Below are 21,157 nucleotides of genomic sequence, written 5' to 3'. Positions count from 1 at the left end.
TGTAGCCCGGCAGGGGCTCTGCAGGAGTGGCCTCTGGGACAGGGCCCTTGCTGCCGTATCCTTGGGCATAGGAAGAGGCCCTCCGAGCCTACCACTGAGAGCCCACCACATTTGAGGCCCAGAAACAGTTAACATAAGTGCCCAAATAAAGGCAATCCCATAATATTCTGAGAAATGATTCTCTTAACAGGGATGCCCCCAGAACAAAAAAAAAATCCTTTTCTGGAGTGTGGGCTGTCTCTCCACACCCCCCCCCCCCGGTTCAAGTAGTCCTGAGCAATAGCAAGACTAGGAGACTATCCACCCTGAGTCTGGAAGGCAACAGCCTCCTGGTCCCTTGGATCCAAGGGGGGTCCATGTAGCCCCCACCTGTGACCTTGGTGTTCTTGGGCCAGATACTTTGGGTGCCTGACCTCCGACCCAGGGCTGCTGGGAGGATATCACAGGCACAGGCCTGAATGGTGAGAGGAAAATTTATTTTATTTTTAACTTATATACCGCCACTCTCAAAGACTCGTGGCAGTTTACAATAAAAGAATAAAACAACCCAGCCCATAAAATCCCCAGTAACAACAACGCTTTCCTTGACGTGACGAAGGGGCGAGCTAGCCTATTGCAGTGGCACGACGATGGGTCTAAAAAATCCCCAGTACATTAAAAGACAGCTGTTCTTTGGAGTTAACTCCTCATCTCTCCTCCCCTGTCCAGCAGCAATCGGGAGCTCTTTCCTTAGGATCTCACTCAATCTGACTACACTTGACACCTCCCCCCCCCCCCACTGTCTCTCCTGGGACAGCGAGGGTCTCTCCTCTGGTAAGTCTCTCCCTTCTGAGTTCAGGCATACAGCTATCCAGAAAGGCAACAGAAGCAGCCTGGAAACAGTCCTCCTGAAACCATTACATTGTTTGCTACATAACGCAAACAGCAACAGTATGTTAATTGTCACATGAAAGGGCCACGGCCCCAAACTTTCAGACTTACTTCAAACAGACATATCCAACTGTCTCCTGCTGGTGCAAACCAATAAATGTTGCTACTATCTATTCTTAAACAGAAAGAAATTTCCAAGCTGGCGATGGCAAAAACTTTATTCAGAACTTGTTCCTAGGTATAAAACCTCATTTTCGTATTTTACTTCCTCAGTAAACTTATTTCTTAATTGTTTTATTTTTCGGGGATACAAACAAAGTCTTCAACCCACTACCTTATATTTTATATACCTTATACTTTATATTTTAACCCATATAACGGGTCTATGAATATCAAAGGTCCATAAAGGTAACTATCTTATAAATGACACAGACAGACGTGGACATTTCGGCCACTGGCTCTGCCTGCTGAGTTTCATGCCCTGGGATCCAGAAAGGCCCCACACAAGACTCCTCTCTGGCCAGGGCATGATTCCCAAGCCAAGACCCTCTTTGGATGTTGTGGGATGTATGCAGTGCTCGGCAACTTCCTCTGATCTTACCCTACACCAAATCAAGCCAAAAGCTTTAGTGCACACACTAACAAGAGGCCTTCTGAAGTTCCCCAGAACTCAGGAGGACACAGGGATCTTCTTCTCTGTTGGATTTCCTCTTCTGTGTACAAACATGAGACCTGATGCCAATTTTATTGTAGGATCGGGGGGGGGGGGGATCACTCTAAGTAGGGTATCCAGTATGTTTAACGGTTCATCTGGATGATAGGGAGGTTTAAGAGCAATCAGGAGATGGTAAACCTACAGAGCTAGAAAACACCTTCATGTCACAGGGAATCTTGTACCCCCTCCAGACTCAGGATCAATCAAATAGGCAAGAGACAGGCTGATGTACATGGAGGTGAAGGGGGCGGGGGAGAGGGGACAACACAGTTCTATGAAGTTGATGCACATAGCACCTTTGTGATACTTGACCATTAGGTGGTGCACATTACTGGTAAAACACTTGAAATTCATCTTTATCTGGAAAGGCAACATTTGACCTGAGTGCCCTCAAGAAGCACACACTCAGCTCTATGAACAGCCATTCCCAAGGAAACTTTAAAATTCCCTTTAAAAAAAAAAAGTTATTACCATGTTTTCCCTGTAATTCAAGCACGGAGCAGATATGCAAGCCAAATGGAACAAGATTGAGCACGCATCAAGGATGTCACGGAACAGCTGGACAGGCTTGTCAAGCCCACAGATCATTACCCCTTCCTTCTCATCCATGTAGAAACAAAGAATACTGCCCAGGACAGCATGGAATGTATTAAGAAAGACTTTGTGGATCTGCGGAAAAAGGTAAAGGACCTGGGAGCACAGGTTGTGTTTTCATCAGTCCTCCTTGTAAGTGGCCGTGGCTTAGGAAGAGAGAGAGAAATCATGCAAGTAAATGACTGGCTACGTCACTGGTGTTGTTGGGAACGGTTTGGATTTCTGGATCATGGTCAACGATGTCAATACGAGGGGCTACTATCAGGAGATGGTGTGCACCTCATAAGGGATGGGAAAAGTATTTTTGGGAGAACCGTTGCACACCCGGTGAAGAGGGCTTTAAACTAGATCCAAAGTGGGAGTGAGGCATAAATTCAGAACCTGGTATGATGGCAAGAACTGAAGATGGGAAGATTGCAAATCTACAGGGAATGTTATTAGCTTAAAGTTCAAAAAGCAAAACCTTGAGGCACACAAAGGATGGATTATGATGTCTCTACACGAATGCACAGAGTATGGGAAATAAGCAGGAGGAACTAGTAGTCCTAATAGACCCTATGACCTAATAGGAATTTATAACAGAAACTTGGTGAGATAATACTCACAATTGGAATGCTAGAAGTGAGGGGTACAATCTATTCTAAAAGGACAGACAAGTAAAGAAGGGGGTAGCAATATATGTTAAGAATCTGTATTCTTGTGAAGAAATACAACATGAAAGTTCAGTTGAGTGTATTTGGGTAAATATAAAAGGAGTAGAAAATGGCATTTACTCGCCATTGAGCTTGGGGATCTCACCAAGCTCTCAGCCCCTAGATGCGTACTTCTACCATCTAATCATCCCACCACAGCGTAGAGCATTCATGTTAGCTGGAACTAATGCTCTACCTTCTGCTGTTCTATATGGAAGATTTCAACAGATCCCGCATTCAGCTAGGTTGTGCCCCTGTGGACAATGCTGTATAGAATCGATTACACGCGTTTTCTTCCATTGTCCATTTTATTCCTCGATCCAAGCTAAATTTCTTAACTCACTGCTGTGTAAAAGAGAACGGCATTCGGATTAACGTAAGATTCAGTTTCTTTTGACATCCAGGACCCTGATATAATTGAACCAGTTGCAAAGTTTTGATATCTTGCCATGAGAGATTGTGAATGTATTTTGTCTTACTCTAAAGCATGATCTTTGCCTTTGTTTTCTCTAGCAGTGGATCCTTTTGCACTTTCCCCCCATATATTGTACTTTTATATGCTATTAAAGGCTTGTTGTTGTTGTAAATATAAAGGGAACAAGAAATGAGAAAGCTATTATTGTGGGGGTCTATTATAGACCACCAAGCCAGTCAGAGGACTTGGATGAGATACTCCTAGACCAAATAACACAATTCTCAAAGAGGGGGGAAACAGTGGTCATGGGTGTCTTCAATTATCCAGATATCTGTTGGAAGAGCAACTCTGCTAAAAATAAGGTAAAGGTAAAGGTATCCCCTGTGCAAGCACCGGGTCATGTCTGACCCTTGGGGTGATGCCCTCCAGTGTTTTCATGGCAGACTCAATACGGGGTGATTTGCCAGTGCCTTCCCCAGTCATTACCGTTTACCCCCCAGCAAGCTGGGTACTCATTTTACTGACCTCGGAAGGATGGAAGGCTGAGTCAACCTTGAGCTGGCTGCTGGGTTTGAACTCCCAGCCTCATGGGCAGAGCTTTCAGACTGCATATCTGCTGCCTTACTACTCTGAGCCACAAGAGGCTCTACCTGCTAAAAATACAAACTCCATTAAATTCTTAACTTGTCTTGCCGACAGCTTCATTTCCCAGAAAGTAGAGAGGGGAACCGGGGGTCTGCTATTTTAGACTTGATTCTCCAATAGGGAAAAACTGGTAGATGAGGTAGAAGTAGTGGGCACACTTGAGAGTAATGACCATGTGATTCTGGAATTTACAATTGCGAGAAAGAGAAAACCTTTAAGATGTTGGATGTATAGACTGGAGTTCAGGAAAGCAGATTTTAACAGACTTAAAGGTATGGGGTAGAGTTCTGTGGTCAAGAGTGCTGGGAGTCTCTTAAAAGTGAAATACTGAAGGCTCAATGACAAACAAATCCCTTGAGAAGAAAAGATAGAAGGAGCCCAAGGAAGCCAAGGTAGCTTCATAAGCAGCTGTCAAATGATCTGAGGAATAAAAAGGAGTCATTTAGGAAATGGAAGGAGGGCCTTAATAAAAGGATGAGTAGTATACACAAATAACCAATGATTGTAGGGAGAGTGTTAGAAAAGCTAAAGCTCAATATGAGTTTAGACTAGCAAGATGTTCTAAACATAGCAAAAAGAAAGTTTCTTTAGCTATATTTCAAGTAAGAAAAAGAGTAGGGACACCATAGGACCACTGTGAGGACAAGAAAGTGAAATTATAACAGATGATGAAGAGAAGGCTGAACTCCTTAACTCCTATTTCTCCTAAGTCTTCCTTTGTGAGGGAAATAGTGATCAATGTGGCAAAAATGTAACACAACATGGGGGACGGGAATGGTGGCCTAGGATCACTGTTGGAGCAGTCCACAAACACCAAGTTTCTTTAAATGAAACAAAGTCTTCTAGGCCAGATGAACTGCATCCAAGGGTACTAAAAGAACTTGCAAATGTCATATCTGAACCTCTGTCCATTATTTCTGAAACTTCTTGGAGAACAGGAGAAGTGCCAGATGATTGGAGGCGGGCAAATGTTGTCCCCATCTTCAAGAAAGGGAAAAAGGAGGATCTGAGTAACTACCGACCTGTCCGCTTGACATCTGTAGCTGGCAAAATTTTGGAACAAATCATCAGTCGGTCCTTGAGCAGCTGGAACAGAAAGCTGTGATTTCTAAGACTCAGCATGGGTTTCACAAGAACAAATCATGTCAGATCAATGTTATACATTTTTTTCAAGAAAGTGACTACCTTGCTTGATAAGGAGAATGCTGTGGACATAGTTTATCTGGATTTCAGTAAAGCTTTTGATAAGGTTCCACATGATATTCTTGTTGACAAGTTGGTAAAATGTGGTATGGATATTAATTCTGTCAGGTGGATCGATAACTGGTTGACAGATTATACCCAAAGGGTACTTGTTAATGGTTTAACATCCTCTTGGAGTGGCCCAGGAATCTGTCCTGGAGCCTGTATTGTTCAACATATGTATAAATGATTTGGATAAGGGATTAGATGGGGCACTTACTAAATTTGCAGTTTTGTAATGGCCTTTGGCTATATACAATAAATATTATCGTATCATACTAAATTTGCAGATTATACTAAACTGGGAGGGGTAGCAAACACAACAGAAGACAGAATTAGAATACAGGATAATCTTGATAGGCTTGATAGAACTGGGCTAAACTGAATAAAATGAAAATCAATAGGGACAAATGTAAAGTTCTGCATTTAGGTAGGAAAAATCATTTACACTAATATAGGATGGGGGAGTAGTCTTGGCAGTAGCATGTGCAAAAAGGATCTAGGAGTCTTAATAGACTACACATTGAACATGAGTCAGTAGTGTGACTCGGTGGCTAAAAAGGCAAATGGGATTTGGGGTTGCATCAAACGGAGTATTGTGTCCAGATCACAGGAGGTGATGGTACCACTTTGCTCTGCTCTGGTTCAACCTCATTTGGAGGACTGAGTTCAAAAAAGATGATGAAGGGATTAGAGATCAAGACATATGAGGAAAGGTTGGGGGAGCTTGGTCTGCTTAGCCTGGAGAGGAAACGAATGAGGGGGGATTTGATAACCATCTTCAAATATTTAAAAGGCTGCCGTATCGAGGATGGAGCAGAGTTACTCTTTCTTGCCCTGGAGGGACAGACCGGACCCAATTAGGTGAAATTAATTCAAAAGAAATTCTGTCTAAACATCCAGAAGAAGTTCCTGAAAGTTAGAGTGGTTTCTCAGTGGAACAGGCTTCCTCGGGAGGTGGTGGGTTCTCCATCTTTGGAGATTTTTAAGCAGAGGCTGGATAGCCATCTGACGGAGAGGCTGATTCTGTGAAGGTTCAAGGGGGTGGCAGTTTACAGTGGATGAGCGATAGGGTTGGGAGTGTCCTGCATTGTGCAGGGGGTTGGACTAGATGACCTAGGAGATCCCTTCCCACTATTATTATTTTATGATTCTGATTCTATTAAACCACCCAGGAAGAAATTGCACAAGTGTACAAAGTGCCCACATGGAAATGGGTCCAGGGAAGCTTTTTCTTCCTCCCTGGCAGTCTCACCCTCCCCAACTCCCCCTCCAAATCATGGTGATGAGCCAGGAGAGTATTTGATGAGAGAGAAGGAAGAGAGTCTACTTTTCCCTCTAGCCTATGAACCACCACATTTGATCAGTCCAAGGGAAGTCCCAGCACCAGCAGGCCAGAGAGGACATCCCAGACCCTTATATGGGCTCAACAGTTGGTTCTTCACAGGAAGGAGAAATCATGCAGGGTCCCCTGCATGAGGCCAAGACTCTCCCCTCTCCCTCCAAGAGACAGGCCTGCTTGGAGAGGGCTGACCCCAATGCTGAGGGGGAATTCCTTCCTCATTCCACTTTCTCTGACAGCTGCCTCCCCTCGCCTCTTCTGAGATGATTTCTCCCACTGAAACACCCAAACTGCTCAATCTGAATTCAAGGATAATAGATTCAGGAGGCTGGCTGTGCCGGTCTGAAGCAACAGAACCAAGTTTGATCCTAGGGGCACCTTAAGACCAACCAAGTTTTATTCTTCATGCACATAAAAGCTTCTACCCAGAACTGAACTTTGTTGGTCTTAAAGGTGCCCTTGGACTCAAACTTCTTTTGTAATTCAAATCCAGTTTCTGCCTGCAAACTGACTGTGCATTTGGAAGCTCCGGCAGAGGACACACAGCAGCTGACTGGATGCTTCCAGAGGCCTACTAATTAGGAGCTTTGTTCCTGTGCAGGACCAGAGCCCTGCTGCAGGGCTGGGAGAAACAAGCCTCCCTCTGCACCACTTCAAGAAAGGCACTCTAGACAGAACACTGGAGGAGGCCAAGGGGTCTGGCTCAGGCAACATGACAGCCGGTGGGACAGCCAGACCCACGAGAGTTGTGTGGAATGTGACTCCTGGGGGCTTTTGAGCTGGCTTAAAGGTGTTGTTGTAGACTTCCTGATACCTTTTCTGACAGCAACTGAACTCAAATGCCCAGGGGTGGAAACAGGACAGAAACAGGAAGGAAGAAGGTGTCCTTACCTGAGAAATTTCGAGACACCAGCATGGTCGTGAGGATTGCACCCTGAAAGAGGCAGAAAAAGGGGTGAGGAGGGGTCTGAATAGCAGGTCTCAAACTGGATAGATGGGAAATTTGCACAAGGCACCGATTCTGCTGGGGCACCGTGGGGCATGCAGCAATGCTTCCAGGGGCCTCTACAGAACTTTGGCACCCCTTTGCCAGCTTGAATTAGGAGACACAAATGGAGTGCTCTTGACATGGCACAAATGGAACATGCTGTCCCGTTAATCCTTCTTCGATTTTGTATGGTTGCAGGCATACAGGGACATCCCAGAACCCACCTCGGTGTCATCAGCAACTACATAGACCATCAACCGTTTGCCCACCTGGTAACAGCAGTCCCAACGGGAGGGGGGGGGAGGCATTTGGCTGAATCTGATTCCCCCAAAATACCCAAAGGATACCTTAACTGATATTTTAAAGCCAAATACGGATCAGAGAATCTGACCAGCTAACAGTATAGCTGAACCCAAATAAAGAAATCCCCCATATTCAGCCATATGGAATAGTGGCTGTTGGAGAGGTTTAAAGCACTATTCAGCTCTATTTCCTTGAGGGTTCTTTCCCACCTTTCCCACTGGTGCTGTGCAACGCCAGGTCAATAAAGAACAAAACCACTACTCTGCAAAATTACTTTGCAGAACAAAAGGCAGACCTGGCATGCATGACAGAAACCTGGACGAGAGAGGGTGAAACAGTCACCCTTAAAGACCTAGCCCCTGCCGGGTTCTCTGTCCTCCACCAGTCTCGGACAGCAGGGCGGGGAGGAGGGGTGGCAATCCTGACCCGAGAGGCTTTCTCCAGAGCCCTTCATGTGCCGTCAATACCAGGCACTGAATGTGATGGCCTCGGATGGAGATCAATCGAGAGTGTGGCCATCTGGTTAGTGTACCGCTTGCCCAATAGACCACCAGATGCCCTGCCAGCCCTGCTGGAGGCGGTGGCAGCCTGGATGCTACAGTTTCCCAGACTATTAGTTCCCGGGGACTTTAACATCCATGCTGAGCTGCCGTCCTCTAGGACTGTGCAGGACCTGGGTCAACCATGGCGACACTAGGGCTCTCGCAGTTTGTTGTTGGCCCCACCTATCAAGCAGGTCACACCCTGGATCTCATTTTCAGTGCAGGCCTGAATGTGGATCTGGTCATGGCAACAGCCATGCCATGGTCAGACCATTACGCCCTGAAGGCTTGGCTATGGCTACCACTCCCTCCTGAGTTGGGCACTGAACAAATTTTAGCTCACCCGCAGAGACTTATCCAACTGGATTTCTGAATGCTCTGTAGGAACCAATGCCTCCCAGCACTTCTCTCAATGGCCTGGTCAGTGACTGGCACGACAGACTGCTGACTGCCATTGATGAGATAGTTCCCCGACGCTCTCTCCAGCCCCATCTCAAGCGGGCTCCCTGGTATACCGAGGAGCTTCACAGTAAGAAACAGGAACTGAGATGGCTAGAGCGAGTTTGGAGGAAGACTCATGACGAAACCTCGAGAACATCTTATAGAATGCAGATGAGATGGCGGTGAAGTCAGTAAAACACAGTTTTTATTCGGCTACCATCGCATCTGCAGACTCACGCCTGGCTCAACTGATTAAGGTAGTTCGATCTCTCACTGCTTTGGTAGAAGGGCAATAAAACAGTAGCCAATTGGATATCAGCTGTGAGGCATTTGCGAATCAGTTTGCAGACAAAATTATGACACTCCGCCACAACTTCCCTCCAACCTTAGATACAGAAAGTGAATTAGAGGCACCTTGGAGAAAACTCTGAGTAACTTCAGACAACTCACGCTGACCAAAGTGGACAGGATGCTAGCAACAGTGAGGCCAACCTGAATGTGGTTGCCCACTAGACCCCTGCCCATCCTGGCTTTTAAAAACAACCGACATAAGGGCCCCCTCCGGGAGATAATCTATCTGTCACAATGGGAGAATTCCCGGAGGGACTGAAAGAGGCTGCGGTACATTCCCTGCTGAAAAAAACATCTCTAGATCCGCGAGAGCCTGATAACTACTGCCCCATCTCACACCTGCCGTTTTTGGGGAAGATGGTAGAAAGGGCTGTTGCAAACCACCTAATGGCATTCCTGGAAGAAGCTTCGGTCCTAGACCCATCCCAGTCAGGTTTCCGGCCTGGCCATAGGGTAGAGACTAGTCGCCCTGACGGATAACCTCCGTCACCAGTTGGACCGAGGCGGGTCGGCGTTGCTGATATTACTAGACCTCTCAGCAGCGTTCGACACAGTCAATCATGAACTTCTAGCTCGCCGCCTCATCAATGCCGGAATACGAGGGACAGCCCTCCAATGACTGATCTCCTTCCTCCGGGATCATGGACAGAGGGTTGCAATAGGTGAGAGAACATCAAACCACTGACAACTTACTTGCAGAGTCCCACAAGGAGCGGTCCTCTCCCCTATCCTATTCAACATCTTCATGCGCCCTCTCGCACAACTGGTACGAGAGTTTGGGCTGAGTTGTCATCAATATGCAGATGACACCCAGCTCTTCCTCCTGATGGATGGCCGCCCTGACTCTCCCCCAGAAGCATTAGCAGGTTGCCTGGAATCAGTGACAAGATGGCTTAAGCAGAGTTGTCTACAGCTCATTCCTTCAAAGATGGAGGTCCTATGGGTGGGTAGGAAGGGACCATGTGAAGAAGCGCGTCTACCCATCCTGGATGGGGTGCAGCTCTCTACGGCTCACTCTGCCAGGAATCTGGGTGTGATTCTGGGTGCTTCCCTCACAATGGAAGCCCAGGTCGCAAAGGTAGCACAGCTGGCATTTTACCATCTCCGCCAAGCCAAGCTACTAGCGCCCTATCTGGCCCCAGAACACCTACCCACAGTGATTCATGCAACAGTCACCTCTAGACTGGACTTCTGTAACTTGCTCTACGCAGGCCTGCCCTTAGCCTTGACCCGGAAACTACAACTGGTCCAAAATGCAGTGTCCAGGATCCTCACAGTTACACCGTAGAGGTCCCACATCCAGCCCATTCTCCATCAACTGAAGTGGTTGCCCGTTGAATTCTGGATCAGGATAAAGGTTCTGGTATTTACCTTCAAGGCCATACGTGGTCAGGGTCCAGTATACCTGAGGGACTGCCCCCTGCCTATGCCCCTCAAAGAGTTCTATGCTCTGCCACCACCAACCAGCTAATGGTCCCTGATGCTAAGATCAGGGCCACGGCCTTTTCGGTCCTGGCCCCCACCTGATGGAATGAGCTTCTGGAAGAGATCAGGGCCCTGATGGAATTAAAACAGTTCCGCAGGGCCAGCAAAAAGGATCTCCTCCACCAGGCACTTAGTTGAGACCAAGAATAACCAACAACGTCTGAAGGGCCCCTGCTTCCTTCCTCCCAGAACTCCATCAATGCATTCTGGACCTGTTTACACTGTTGCTTTATTGCATTGTTTGCACTGTTGCAATTATCAGTTATTGGTATTATTGTTCGGTTATTTCTATGTTATGGACTGTTTCATGTATTGTTTATACATTTTTATGTAAACTGCCCTGAGCCTCCAGGGAGGGCAGTATATAAACAAACAAACAAATAAATACTAGATGCAGTATGGTCTTCCATGACATGAGACAGAAGTTCACAAGGCAGGCTCAAGACAGTAGAACAGCCTTTCTCAACCTTTTTACAATTGAGAAACCCCTGAAACATTCTTCAGGCTTTGAGAGACCCTGGATGTGATGTCAGCTGGCCATACCTTCCTGCCATGCCCCTGGAAGTCATATGTCACCAGAAGTGACATCACACTCCTGCTGGATGTAAGATCATTTGGTTACTCCCACAGCACAGGAATATTTTCAGATGATTTGTGAAGAGAACCATACCTGCACTCTGGGCTGGCTACTGGTTTGCTCTTCTTCACTAAAGAGTGTCTGCCGAAACAATGCAGGAGCAGGCCTATGCCGCTCCGTCACCCCCACCCCTACATTCTAAAGACAGGGCCAGAGCAGGCCTATGCCACTCTGACCCTCCAACACAGTTGTTAAAATGAGAGTACTTACATTTCTGGACTCCAGTCACTACCATGTACAACAAGCCTCGGTCAGAAATGATTTGTATGGCTGGGGCCCCTCCCCTTTCCTAGTCCCTCCGGGCCCGTCATTAACCATTTTGGGAGGGGTGGGTGGGTCACCATGACTCTATGTGATCATATCACCGGATAATTTAATTATACACACACACACACACACTAACTCCCACCCAATCGGTGAAACCCTTCTGAGGCTGTTCATGAAACCCTGGTTCCTGCATTGTGCAGGGGGTTGGACTGTGATTCTATGAAAGCTTGTTCTAGAAGGTTGTTTTTTGGGGAGAGGGGAGTGTTGACATTCCCTGCTCAGTGTTCCAAGGGTGTGCTGCTGGGCACTGGCCCTGCTGTCCTTGCAAGACCCCTCCCCCTTGCTCAGACTGTGATTCTGTGCTTGGCCCCAGTGGCCCCAGGGGCCCTGGGTTGTGTTGCTGGGCACTCGTGGCTTGGTGGTGGGTTGTGCTGCTGGGGACTATTGCGCTGGATCTGCTGTTCTTGAAACATCCTTCCTCCTCCCTTGCACTGTGATTCTATGCTTGGCATCAGTGGCCCCAGGGGCCCTGGGTTGTGTTGCTGGGCACTCGTGGCTTGGTGGTGGGTTGTGCTGCTGGGGACTATTGCGCTGGATCTGCTGTTCTTGAAACACCCTTCCTCCTCCCTTGGACTGTGATTCTATGCTTGGTACCAGTCCTGTTCTGCTGGCCATGACAATGGAGTCTGCTGCTGGGCACTAGTACATGGCGCTAGTTATGCTGTCCTTCACCAAGTTCTGCAGGGCCAGTAAGGCTAGAGCAGTAGATAACATCTAACTGGCCCCCCTCTGCCTTCTCCCGGGCTTCCCCCAGAATGATGTAATCAGGAAGTGGTCCTGAGGCGGTGATATTAGTTGTGGGTACTGGGAAACCAGGAACCTAATACAGGAATTGCTGTTACCTGATGATTTAAAATGTTATGTAATTGATTATGCTTTTACAGTATATAAAGTGGCTCATGTTGTCCACTGCCCTAACATGGTGAGGCAGCTCAGTCCCTTCCCGGGAGCCTGGCACGGGCAGACGGCGCCTGCAGGTGCCAGGCCCCCAGGAAGGGCTGGCTCTCCCCCACCCCCACTGCTCAGTGCTTTCCCGGAAGCCAGGGAAGCGCAGACACTGTGCGCACCTCCTGATTGGCCCCTCCGCTTGTCAGTCAAGGGCCAATGGGCTCTGTTCCCCATCCTGGACTGAGCCCACCCCCATACCCTTAGCCTTTTATTTATTCTGCTCCCGCGGAGTGGTGTAAAGATAATAAATATATTATATATATATATTATATATATAATAAATAAATGCCCCACCCCAAGTGTTTACTTCAGAGATTCTCAGACTTGTCTTTTGTCCTGTTGGTTCTTGGTACTGCCACTATGGCACTGGTTCTGCCACTGGTCTTGCAAAAATTCCTTCAGTTTTTACTGCAGACTCAGATTCTCTGGGACACTCTGCTGAGCTTGTATTGCCTTCAGAAATTAAGAGCCTCTGCCATCCAACTGAGTTGGGAAGAATAGAAAATTAGAGGGTTTGATGCTCTAAATTGTTAGGATTGCTAGACATTAGTTTAGATGAGCCAGTAACTTAGAAAGCTGCTCAGAAATGGGATGGATAAGGAAGAAATAAATTTAATCTGACTGATATAACATGAGGTTAATTAGATTAATTAGACCTGGCTGGGGATGACCAATAAATTGTAACTACTATTCAGTCCTGGGAATTTGGTAAAATCCAGTGGAATATTATTGTATGTGAAATAGATTATTGTGGAGTGACATAGGAAATATTATTACACATAGCAATATTTGCAGTGAAATCAAGATATGACTGACTGGATTCAACAAGAAAATTTTAACAGGCCTCCCTCCCAGTGCAGACCTACATGTGGAATGAGTGCAAACAGAGTCCGCACATAAGACCAATCTCCATGCCATCATACAAAATTCTGTGATATTGCACATTACTTCTGAAGAATGATCAGAGAGAAGCACAGACCTGCTCTGATCTTCCTGGGGAGTTTACTAACATTGGGATGATATACTGTGCACAAATGTCACAATTGCAGGAGCAGTGCAATTGTACACCTTCTACAGAAAATGGATGAGGGAGAGACAGAAAGAAGCTTTAAGGCGGAGAAGGAATGCAGGCACAGAAACGATGAGATCTTACTCATACTCGGGAGGGGAGGAGGGGGAGCAATGGGAGCAGCTGGTTCCGTGGTGAATGGCCAAGTCCATTACAGCAGGAGGGGAAAGGCCGCAGACCCCCTTTGGAGTCCCCATGGACTGCTGGAGGTCTCAACCTTTCCCTTTTGGCAGGGACACACCTGTGTTGAATAGGGAATACTGTGATATCTGCCTTCCAGAAAGGCTGAGGGCAGGGTACTAAAGTGTGCAAAAGTAAATATTATTCAGCATTTAGGGTGATTGTTTTGTTTGCCAGTTTAGGAGGATGGAAACTTGGGTTTGATAAAGGCGGTACCATGGAATTAATCTAGAAGTTGAAAAGTTGAGGTGCCAGAATGCATCCCTGTTTTATTCCTTTTGCCAGCAGAACCCTGCAGACTCACCTTGAGCTTCCTTCGGGCATTGAACTTCCTCAAGCATTCCACTGTCTCTTGCCTGTGCATCATAGAGGCCACAGTGGATCGTTGCTGGGGAAAGAAAGTACATGATTAGACCCCCACATATGTGAGAAGAACAAAAAACTTAAAAGAAGCCTCACAGAAAAGCCAAGCAGACCTGGGCCAAGAGAACATTTTTTGCATGCTGCCCAGCAGGGCATGGACCCCCAGGAACACAACAGACCTCTGCAAAAGATGGTGTATGAGCAAGGGGATACTTACACACACCCATGGGTGCTTAAGAGCCTGGTCAGCGGTGATGCGTTTGGCTGGATTGATGGTCAGCATCTGGTTGATCAAGTTCTTTGCTTCAGGAGTCACAGTGTCCCACTCAGGAGAAGGAAACTAGGAGGAATGGGAAGACCAGGGAAGATGCTGAACCCAATTCTGCAGCCCACAGTGAGACCACACTTCTGTCCCCTCATTCCCGCCCCCACCCCCAGGCAGGCAGGCAGGCAGGCGGCCTTGCAGAGATTCCTTCCTGAGGAGAGCCAGGGAAGGACACTCCAACAAACAGGGAACCAAAGTGGTGTTAAAGTCAGGCTGAACTGCAGCAACAGGGGTTTCTGTATGTAGAGGGGGTGGGGGTGCTAAGCACAGCATTCCGCTTCCTCTGAAGCATCAATGTATTAGAAGACCTCTTCTGGCTCTGCAGGGGCCTGCAATTAGCCCATTTCTTTTCACATCCTTCCTTCCACATTTTGCCTGACAAATGTGGAAAAGGCTGTTTTTACTCACCCTCCTCCTTCCCCTTCTAGGCACAATTAGCAAGTTGCCCTTTGTGGAAATACATTAGAGAAAGGCCAGTCTCTGAGCAGGCAATGGCAGGCACAGAGACTCGGGGGGGATGACAAGACAGCTGACCTGGCCCAATTTTTTACTGTTCCTCCAGCATTTCTTTCAAGGGAAGGCAGCAGACATTTTTGTGATGCATCCTGGCCACTTATCTGATCATCAAAGACAGACACACCTGGCAGAAGGGGGGGGGGAGCAATTCCTGACGATGCTGAAAAACTTATTAACTATTTAATTTTATCAAGAGTCTATCATTTGTATGTATTCTGTCTTGATGCAATCAATAAAGACTGAAACTGCAATGAGTAGCTCAGCCTCCTCGGTCACGCTCTCTTGGTTGCTGGGCCAGGGCAGCAAATTACAGAATATGCTGGAAAGGAATGGAAGCAAGCCCCATGTGCCCCTAACCCTACCTACAATGGGACCTCTCTGTCACTAGCTGCTTTTGGATGGGGAATTGTCCTAAGGTGGTATGAAACCCACTCTGCTAGGGCTTCCAGCTCCAGGATGGGGCATACCTGAAGTTTGGGGTGGGGGTGATTGACCTGAGGTGAGTGGGGTTTGGGGAGGGACTTCAAAAGGGTCTAATGACATAGAGACCACATTCCAGAGTGTCCAGACTCTCCAGGGTAACTGATCTCTGTTGCCTGGAGATCATATGGAACCCCAGGAGTTCTCTAACCACCACCTGGAAGTTAGCAGCCCTAAAACCTGCCTTCCTGCCATTGCTCCAAACATAGCAGAACCTATGGAGGACCAATCCTGCCCATGTCCACCTCCTTCTTGCTCAGAGCATATGAAGCACAACGCCTCTAGCCTGGCTTATATCAGCCAGTCAAACAGAAGCACGTTCATCCAGCGAATTCTCTTACATCATAGGCCCCTGCTTTAATCTGCTGATATAGCTTGTGCTGATCTTCATCCCAAAATGGTGGGTACCCCACGAGTAATATATATAGAATAACTCCTGAGGGAGAGGAGAAAAAAAGAAGAATTACATGTAGGCCAAAAAGATCCAATTAATCCTGCTGCTTCCTGGCATAAAGGATACCAAATCTGACCATTGGTGGCCATCAGACTGGGAGCAGCTCTCCAGGATCTCAAACAGAAGAGGCCTTTCCTATCACTTCCTGCCCAGTCCTTAACTGGAGATGCTGCCAGGGATTGAACCAAGAGCCTTCTGCATGGCAAGCAGATGCTCCACCACTGAGCCACACACAGCCCCTCTGGACAGCTAGCGAGACCCCAGTACGACTACAGGTTGACTACCCCTGATTTAAGGCACAAAACCAGCCAAATAAACGTCCTTCAATTGGTTGCTGGCATTACCTAAGAATACAATTAAATAGACAGAGCTCCCTACAAGTTGCTGTACCAGCTGCTACAATTACACAAAGAAATGATTGGACCAACCCACAGAAGGTTAAGTGGAGTTTTAAGCAAAAGCAAATGTCTTACCACATGCCCAGATATCCACTGGCTTTCCATAAGGATCTTTCCTTAAGACTTCGGGGGACAGGTAGCCTGGAGTGCCAGCAAACCCTGCCAAAAATAAATCCCACAGAATCAGCACCTGGTCCTTCCTTCTCATGCCAGAGGATAGGCAGAGAGTCCAGATGTCTTGAGGCCCACGCCTCTGTGGTGCTTGAGAAGGAGGCAGAGTTCGTCAGGCCAGCAGGCAAGCAAAAGAAAAACTTCTGAGCCTGCAGGCCTGGCACTCTTGTTCTTCAGCTCACATGCCCCAAGAAGACAGTAGTAGGTCCCCTTGAGGGCATCTATCTCCAGGCACCTCAGTGGCAGCCACTATGGCACCATGGGAGAAGGAGAGAGAACCAGATGACATCGTAGGACAGGCTTGCTGTTATGTTCTCCTCCGATGCTGCAGGAACAGCACTAAAATGCTGGGACCAGAAGTCCCCTGAACAGGAAGGCTGCTGCCCCCTCCCCACTTTCTGTTCTCCTCCCCCTTGCTACAGCAGCAATGGCCAGAGATCCCAAATGCAGAGCCTGTCCTCACCATGCCCAGAGTCTCCTTGGCTCCTGCATATGGCAGATGGGGAAGCCAGGGGTTTGGGGTGGCAGGGGGCTGACAGCCAGAAGTCATGCCACACTGTTTGGATCAGCAGACTTCAGTCAGAGGAGGGGACGATGTGAGCCACTTTGGGAAAACTGCAACTGTGCTCTTGGGGTGCCCAGCATCCACTAATGGGGTGACCCCCCTGGGGGTACAAGTTATGCAGGATCACGTTGAAGAATGTCCCACTTAAGGAATCTCACTCCAGCTCTGTAGGTTCTGCATACCCGGGGAGTTCAGCTGATCTGCTTATTCACAACATTTTTATCTTGCCTTGTGAGGGCCACCAAGATGATTAACATTGTAAAACATGCATGCTAAATGTTACATTTTAAAACCATTAAATCAAACCTCCAATACACATCATTCAAGTAAATAAACCATACATATGTACATAGAATACTTAAAATTGGTAACTAAAACATTAACTAAGAGGGAAGGCTTCACCCATTGATGGAAAACAATAACAGACCAATCTCCCCAGGAGAGAGAGTGCCAGAGCTTTGGTGCTATGACTGAGAAGACCCTGTCTGGGTTGCAATCCATCCCATCACAGAAAGGGGGTAGGATGCCCAAGGTGGGACTTCAGAAGATGACCAGAGTGTCCAGGTGGGTTTATAATGGAGTAAGCCCTCCCTGTACTGTCTGTCCCCTACGAATGATACTCAAGGAACATGTTCTGGAGTAGGGCCTCTCCAAAGGAGCATGGTTTTCCCATGTAGAGGAAGAGGAGCAATGGTTGCCCGAGCAGAGCCCCACTCACATGGGCACGTGTGTCATCTGCCTCAGTCCCCACCACTCAGTGCCGGAGGATAAGAGAGCTCCACCTCTTTTCCTGGCACCTGGACTTAAGTCACTCCTTGGCCATCACTGGCCACAGCTGAAGGACAAGCCCCTCCCCCACTTCCTGTGTCCACTTGACAGTTTTCAAGGGTTCTGGGGAACTGGAGAGGTGAGGGGTTTGGGGCAGACTTACCGAACCAGGCCTGTTGCTCCCCCTGCACTTCAATGGCCAGCCCAAAGTCTGCCAACTTGACCGCTGCACCCTTACACTTGCTGGCCAGTAGCAAGTTCTCAGGCTGAAGCACGAAGGAGGTGAAGCAACAGAAAGAAAGAGCAGAAATCCCTGTTATTTCCCCCTTCAGCTTTGTCATTCTCTGCAACAATGGCTACCCCCAAGCCTTCTCCTTGGCTTCAGAGATATTCACCCTGGTTGTTGTGGCCCATCCCCATGGTTGCCAGCTTTCCCTCCCTTGACAACAGCACAGTGATGGCCCTGAATCCACACTAGGTGACACTGACAGAATGCAGAATGGCAGAATACAGAATGGCATCCCCCCCCCCCTATTTTTTCCAACAAAAAAATAGGAGATTTGGGGAATCCTGAAATATCTTCTCATTCAGAGGCCATTAAATGTTTTCAAAGTTATGGTGGGCATGCTGTGAACATACACACCTCTAAAATCCAAGGTGCATTTCTGAATCTAGAAGGATATCTAATCTTTTTCTGAAGTTTGTGCAGGGGTTTCAGTGCTTTTCCAGTGGCCAGGAACCTTCTGGTGCCCTTTTCATCACTCCCTCAAAGCAACGAGACCCACAGACTGGGTATCCAACAGTTCTTTGCCTTCCTAGCTGGCCTTCTCTTCAGAAGGCAGAAATGACACCAAAGCCTCAGATAAAAACTCTGAAAGTTCATAGAATCAGAGTTGGAAGGTATCTCCTGGGTCATCTAGTCCAACCCCCTGGACTATGCAGGACACTCACCACCCTATCGCTTATCCACTTGAACCTTCACAGAATCAGCCTTTCTGTCAGCCTCTGTTAAAAAATTTCCAAAGATGGAGAACCCACCATCTTCCAAGGAAGCCCCAGTCCGCGGTCATCAACTCCCGGTCCACGGCCCGGTACTGGTCCGAAAAGGCCACGGTACCGGGCCACCGGCAGCCACGCCTCCCCTCCCCCACAGCAAGAAGCTCGCCAGGCCCGGCTAGCTTCTCGCTGCGAGAGGGAAGGGAAGAGGCATGCGCAGCCATCGGCACGCTGGTGACGCAAACTTGCATGCACGGAACTGCTGCGCACATGCGTTTTCACCCCCTTGTGGCGAAAACACGCATGTGCAGCAACTGCGCATGCGTGTTTGCTGCGCCCGGGCTGTCGGCTCTCCCCTCACCCCCGGAGGCAGTCCCTGACCACAGAAAGGTTGGGGACCGCTGCTCTACACGACAGCCTCCCTGCAGCAGGACCCCCCCCCCCCACCTTTGGATTCATGCCACTCTCGAGACACGTCCGCCTGTCCCATGCCTATGGGTCTCTGCCCAACAGTGTATACACTATCAGGTCCCCTGTGACTCAGAGGCCAAGATGATCAGGGAGTGTTATCAGGAATGTTTCTACACCACTTGAGTTTTATTGCAAGCAAAACCACCCCGGGGTATCCTGCCTTTACAAGTAAAGCTATCACGCATGCAGTCTTCAGAAGTTAAAAGGAACAGGTTGAACTGGAAGGAGCAGTGGAGCGGCCAGACGAGTAATCCCTGTTCCTGCCACTTGAGGTGAGGGCTGGGGAGACAGAGGTTGAGACCCCACTTGACGGGAGCCTTAATGGGTCGCCCTGGGTCAGTCAGTTTCTTAGCCTAACTTACCAAGCTGGGTTGTTGTGAGAATTAAAAGGGTGTGTGTATATGTGCAGGGGAGATTTCCTATTAAGGCCCCTGGAGGAATTCATGGAGGTCAGCTTGCCTGCTGGAAGAGTCCCCCACAAAGCAGGCAAGCACCCACACTGCCACAATGAAAGCCCACTTAGAGTGTGTAAGGAGCTGCAAGCAGATGGTGCCCACCTTGTGAGAACCAACAGCCCGCTCCCCACCCAAGGCAAGTCAGCGCAAGCCAGGGCCTGGGGGGGGGAGCTCTTGTTCCTTCCCTTGCCCCTCTGCCATTAGTTCTGGCATCCCATTGGCAATGAAGCACAGAGAGCAGATCAGCATAATGGCTCTGGGTTCCATTTGCAGAGGGAGGCAGAGAGAGCAAATTAACAAACAGGGCAGTCAGGTGGAAGAAGGGGCCAGGAACTGCCCAGCTACTGGGTCCTGGCACCCATGGTATCCAGAAGGCACATTCTGCGCACCAGGATAAGCTTTACTTGCATCAGAGCAGTGTTCTAAACAGAATAAAATGAAATTCATAGAATAGAATCATAGAGTTGGAAGGGATCTCCTGGATCATCTAGTCCAACCCCCTGCACTATGCAGGACACTCATAAGCCTATCGCTCATCCAATGTAACCTGCCACCCCCTTGAACCTTCACAGAATCAGCCTCTCCGACAGATGGCTATCCAGCCTCTGTTTAAAAATTTCCAAATATGGAGAACCCAACACCTCCTGAGGAAGCCTGTTCCACTGAGAAACAGCTCTGTGAGGAACTTCTTCCAGATGTTTAGATGGAATTTCTTTTGAATTAAATTCATCCCATTGGTTCTGGTTCGTCCCTCCTCTGCTCCATCCTCTATGTGGCAGCCTTTTAAATACTTGAGGATGGTTATCAAATCCTCTGTCATTTCCTCTCCAGTCTAAACACACCAAGCTCCCCCAACCTTTCTTCATACGTCTTGGTCTCCAAACCCCTCACAATCTTTGTTGCCCTCCTCTGGACATGCTCCAGTTTCTTTATATCCCTCTTCAACTGGGGTGCCCAAAACTGAACACAGTACTCCAAGTGAGACCTTACCAGAACAAAGTAAAGCGGTAACATCTCCTTGCATGATATGGACACTATACTTCTTTTAATACAGTCCCAAATCCTGTTCGCCTTTTTAGCCACTGCTGACTCATGTTCAGCGTCGGGTCTACTAAGACCCTCTGATCCTTTCAATATGTACTACTGCCAAGACAAGTCTCCCCCATCCTATATTAATGTATTTCGTTTTTTCTACCCAAAGGCAGAACTTTACATTTGTCCCTACTGAACTTCCTGCCCTGTCCCTACATTTGTCCCTACTGAACTTCCATGGTTTTATTCAGTTTAGCCCACTTCTTGAGCCTATCAAGATCCTGTATTCAGTTGTGTTTGCTACCCCTCCCAGTTTAGTATCATCTGCAAATTTAATAAGTATCCCCTCTAATCTCTCATCCAAATCATTTATAAAT

General features: G+C 47.9%; 1 protein-coding gene across 26 annotated transcripts in view; it reads right to left on the bottom strand.

Annotated features, from left to right (window-relative positions):
• The window catches only part of CAMK2G (calcium/calmodulin dependent protein kinase II gamma), a 277,514-nt gene that overhangs the window by 72,395 nt on the left and 183,962 nt on the right, over nucleotides 1-21,157 (bottom strand). For all 26 annotated transcript variants that reach the window (XM_077346147.1, XM_077346149.1, XM_077346146.1 and 23 more), the window contains 6 exons: nucleotides 17,990-18,092; nucleotides 16,398-16,481; nucleotides 15,812-15,906; nucleotides 14,367-14,489; nucleotides 14,091-14,174; nucleotides 7,407-7,449 (listed from right to left, as the gene is read on the bottom strand). In XM_077346147.1, the coding sequence (XP_077202262.1) occupies nucleotides 7,407-7,449; nucleotides 14,091-14,174; nucleotides 14,367-14,489; nucleotides 15,812-15,906; nucleotides 16,398-16,481; nucleotides 17,990-18,092 (532 nt within the window). The remainder of the gene's footprint in view (nucleotides 1-7,406; nucleotides 7,450-14,090; nucleotides 14,175-14,366; nucleotides 14,490-15,811; nucleotides 15,907-16,397; nucleotides 16,482-17,989; nucleotides 18,093-21,157) is intronic.

This window comes from Paroedura picta, chromosome 7 (assembly GCF_049243985.1).
Source record: "Paroedura picta isolate Pp20150507F chromosome 7, Ppicta_v3.0, whole genome shotgun sequence".
Taxonomy (NCBI): domain Eukaryota; kingdom Metazoa; phylum Chordata; class Lepidosauria; order Squamata; family Gekkonidae; genus Paroedura; species Paroedura picta.
The sequence above is the reverse complement of the archived record's forward strand: the minus strand, read 5'-3'. Positions and strand labels throughout refer to the sequence as shown.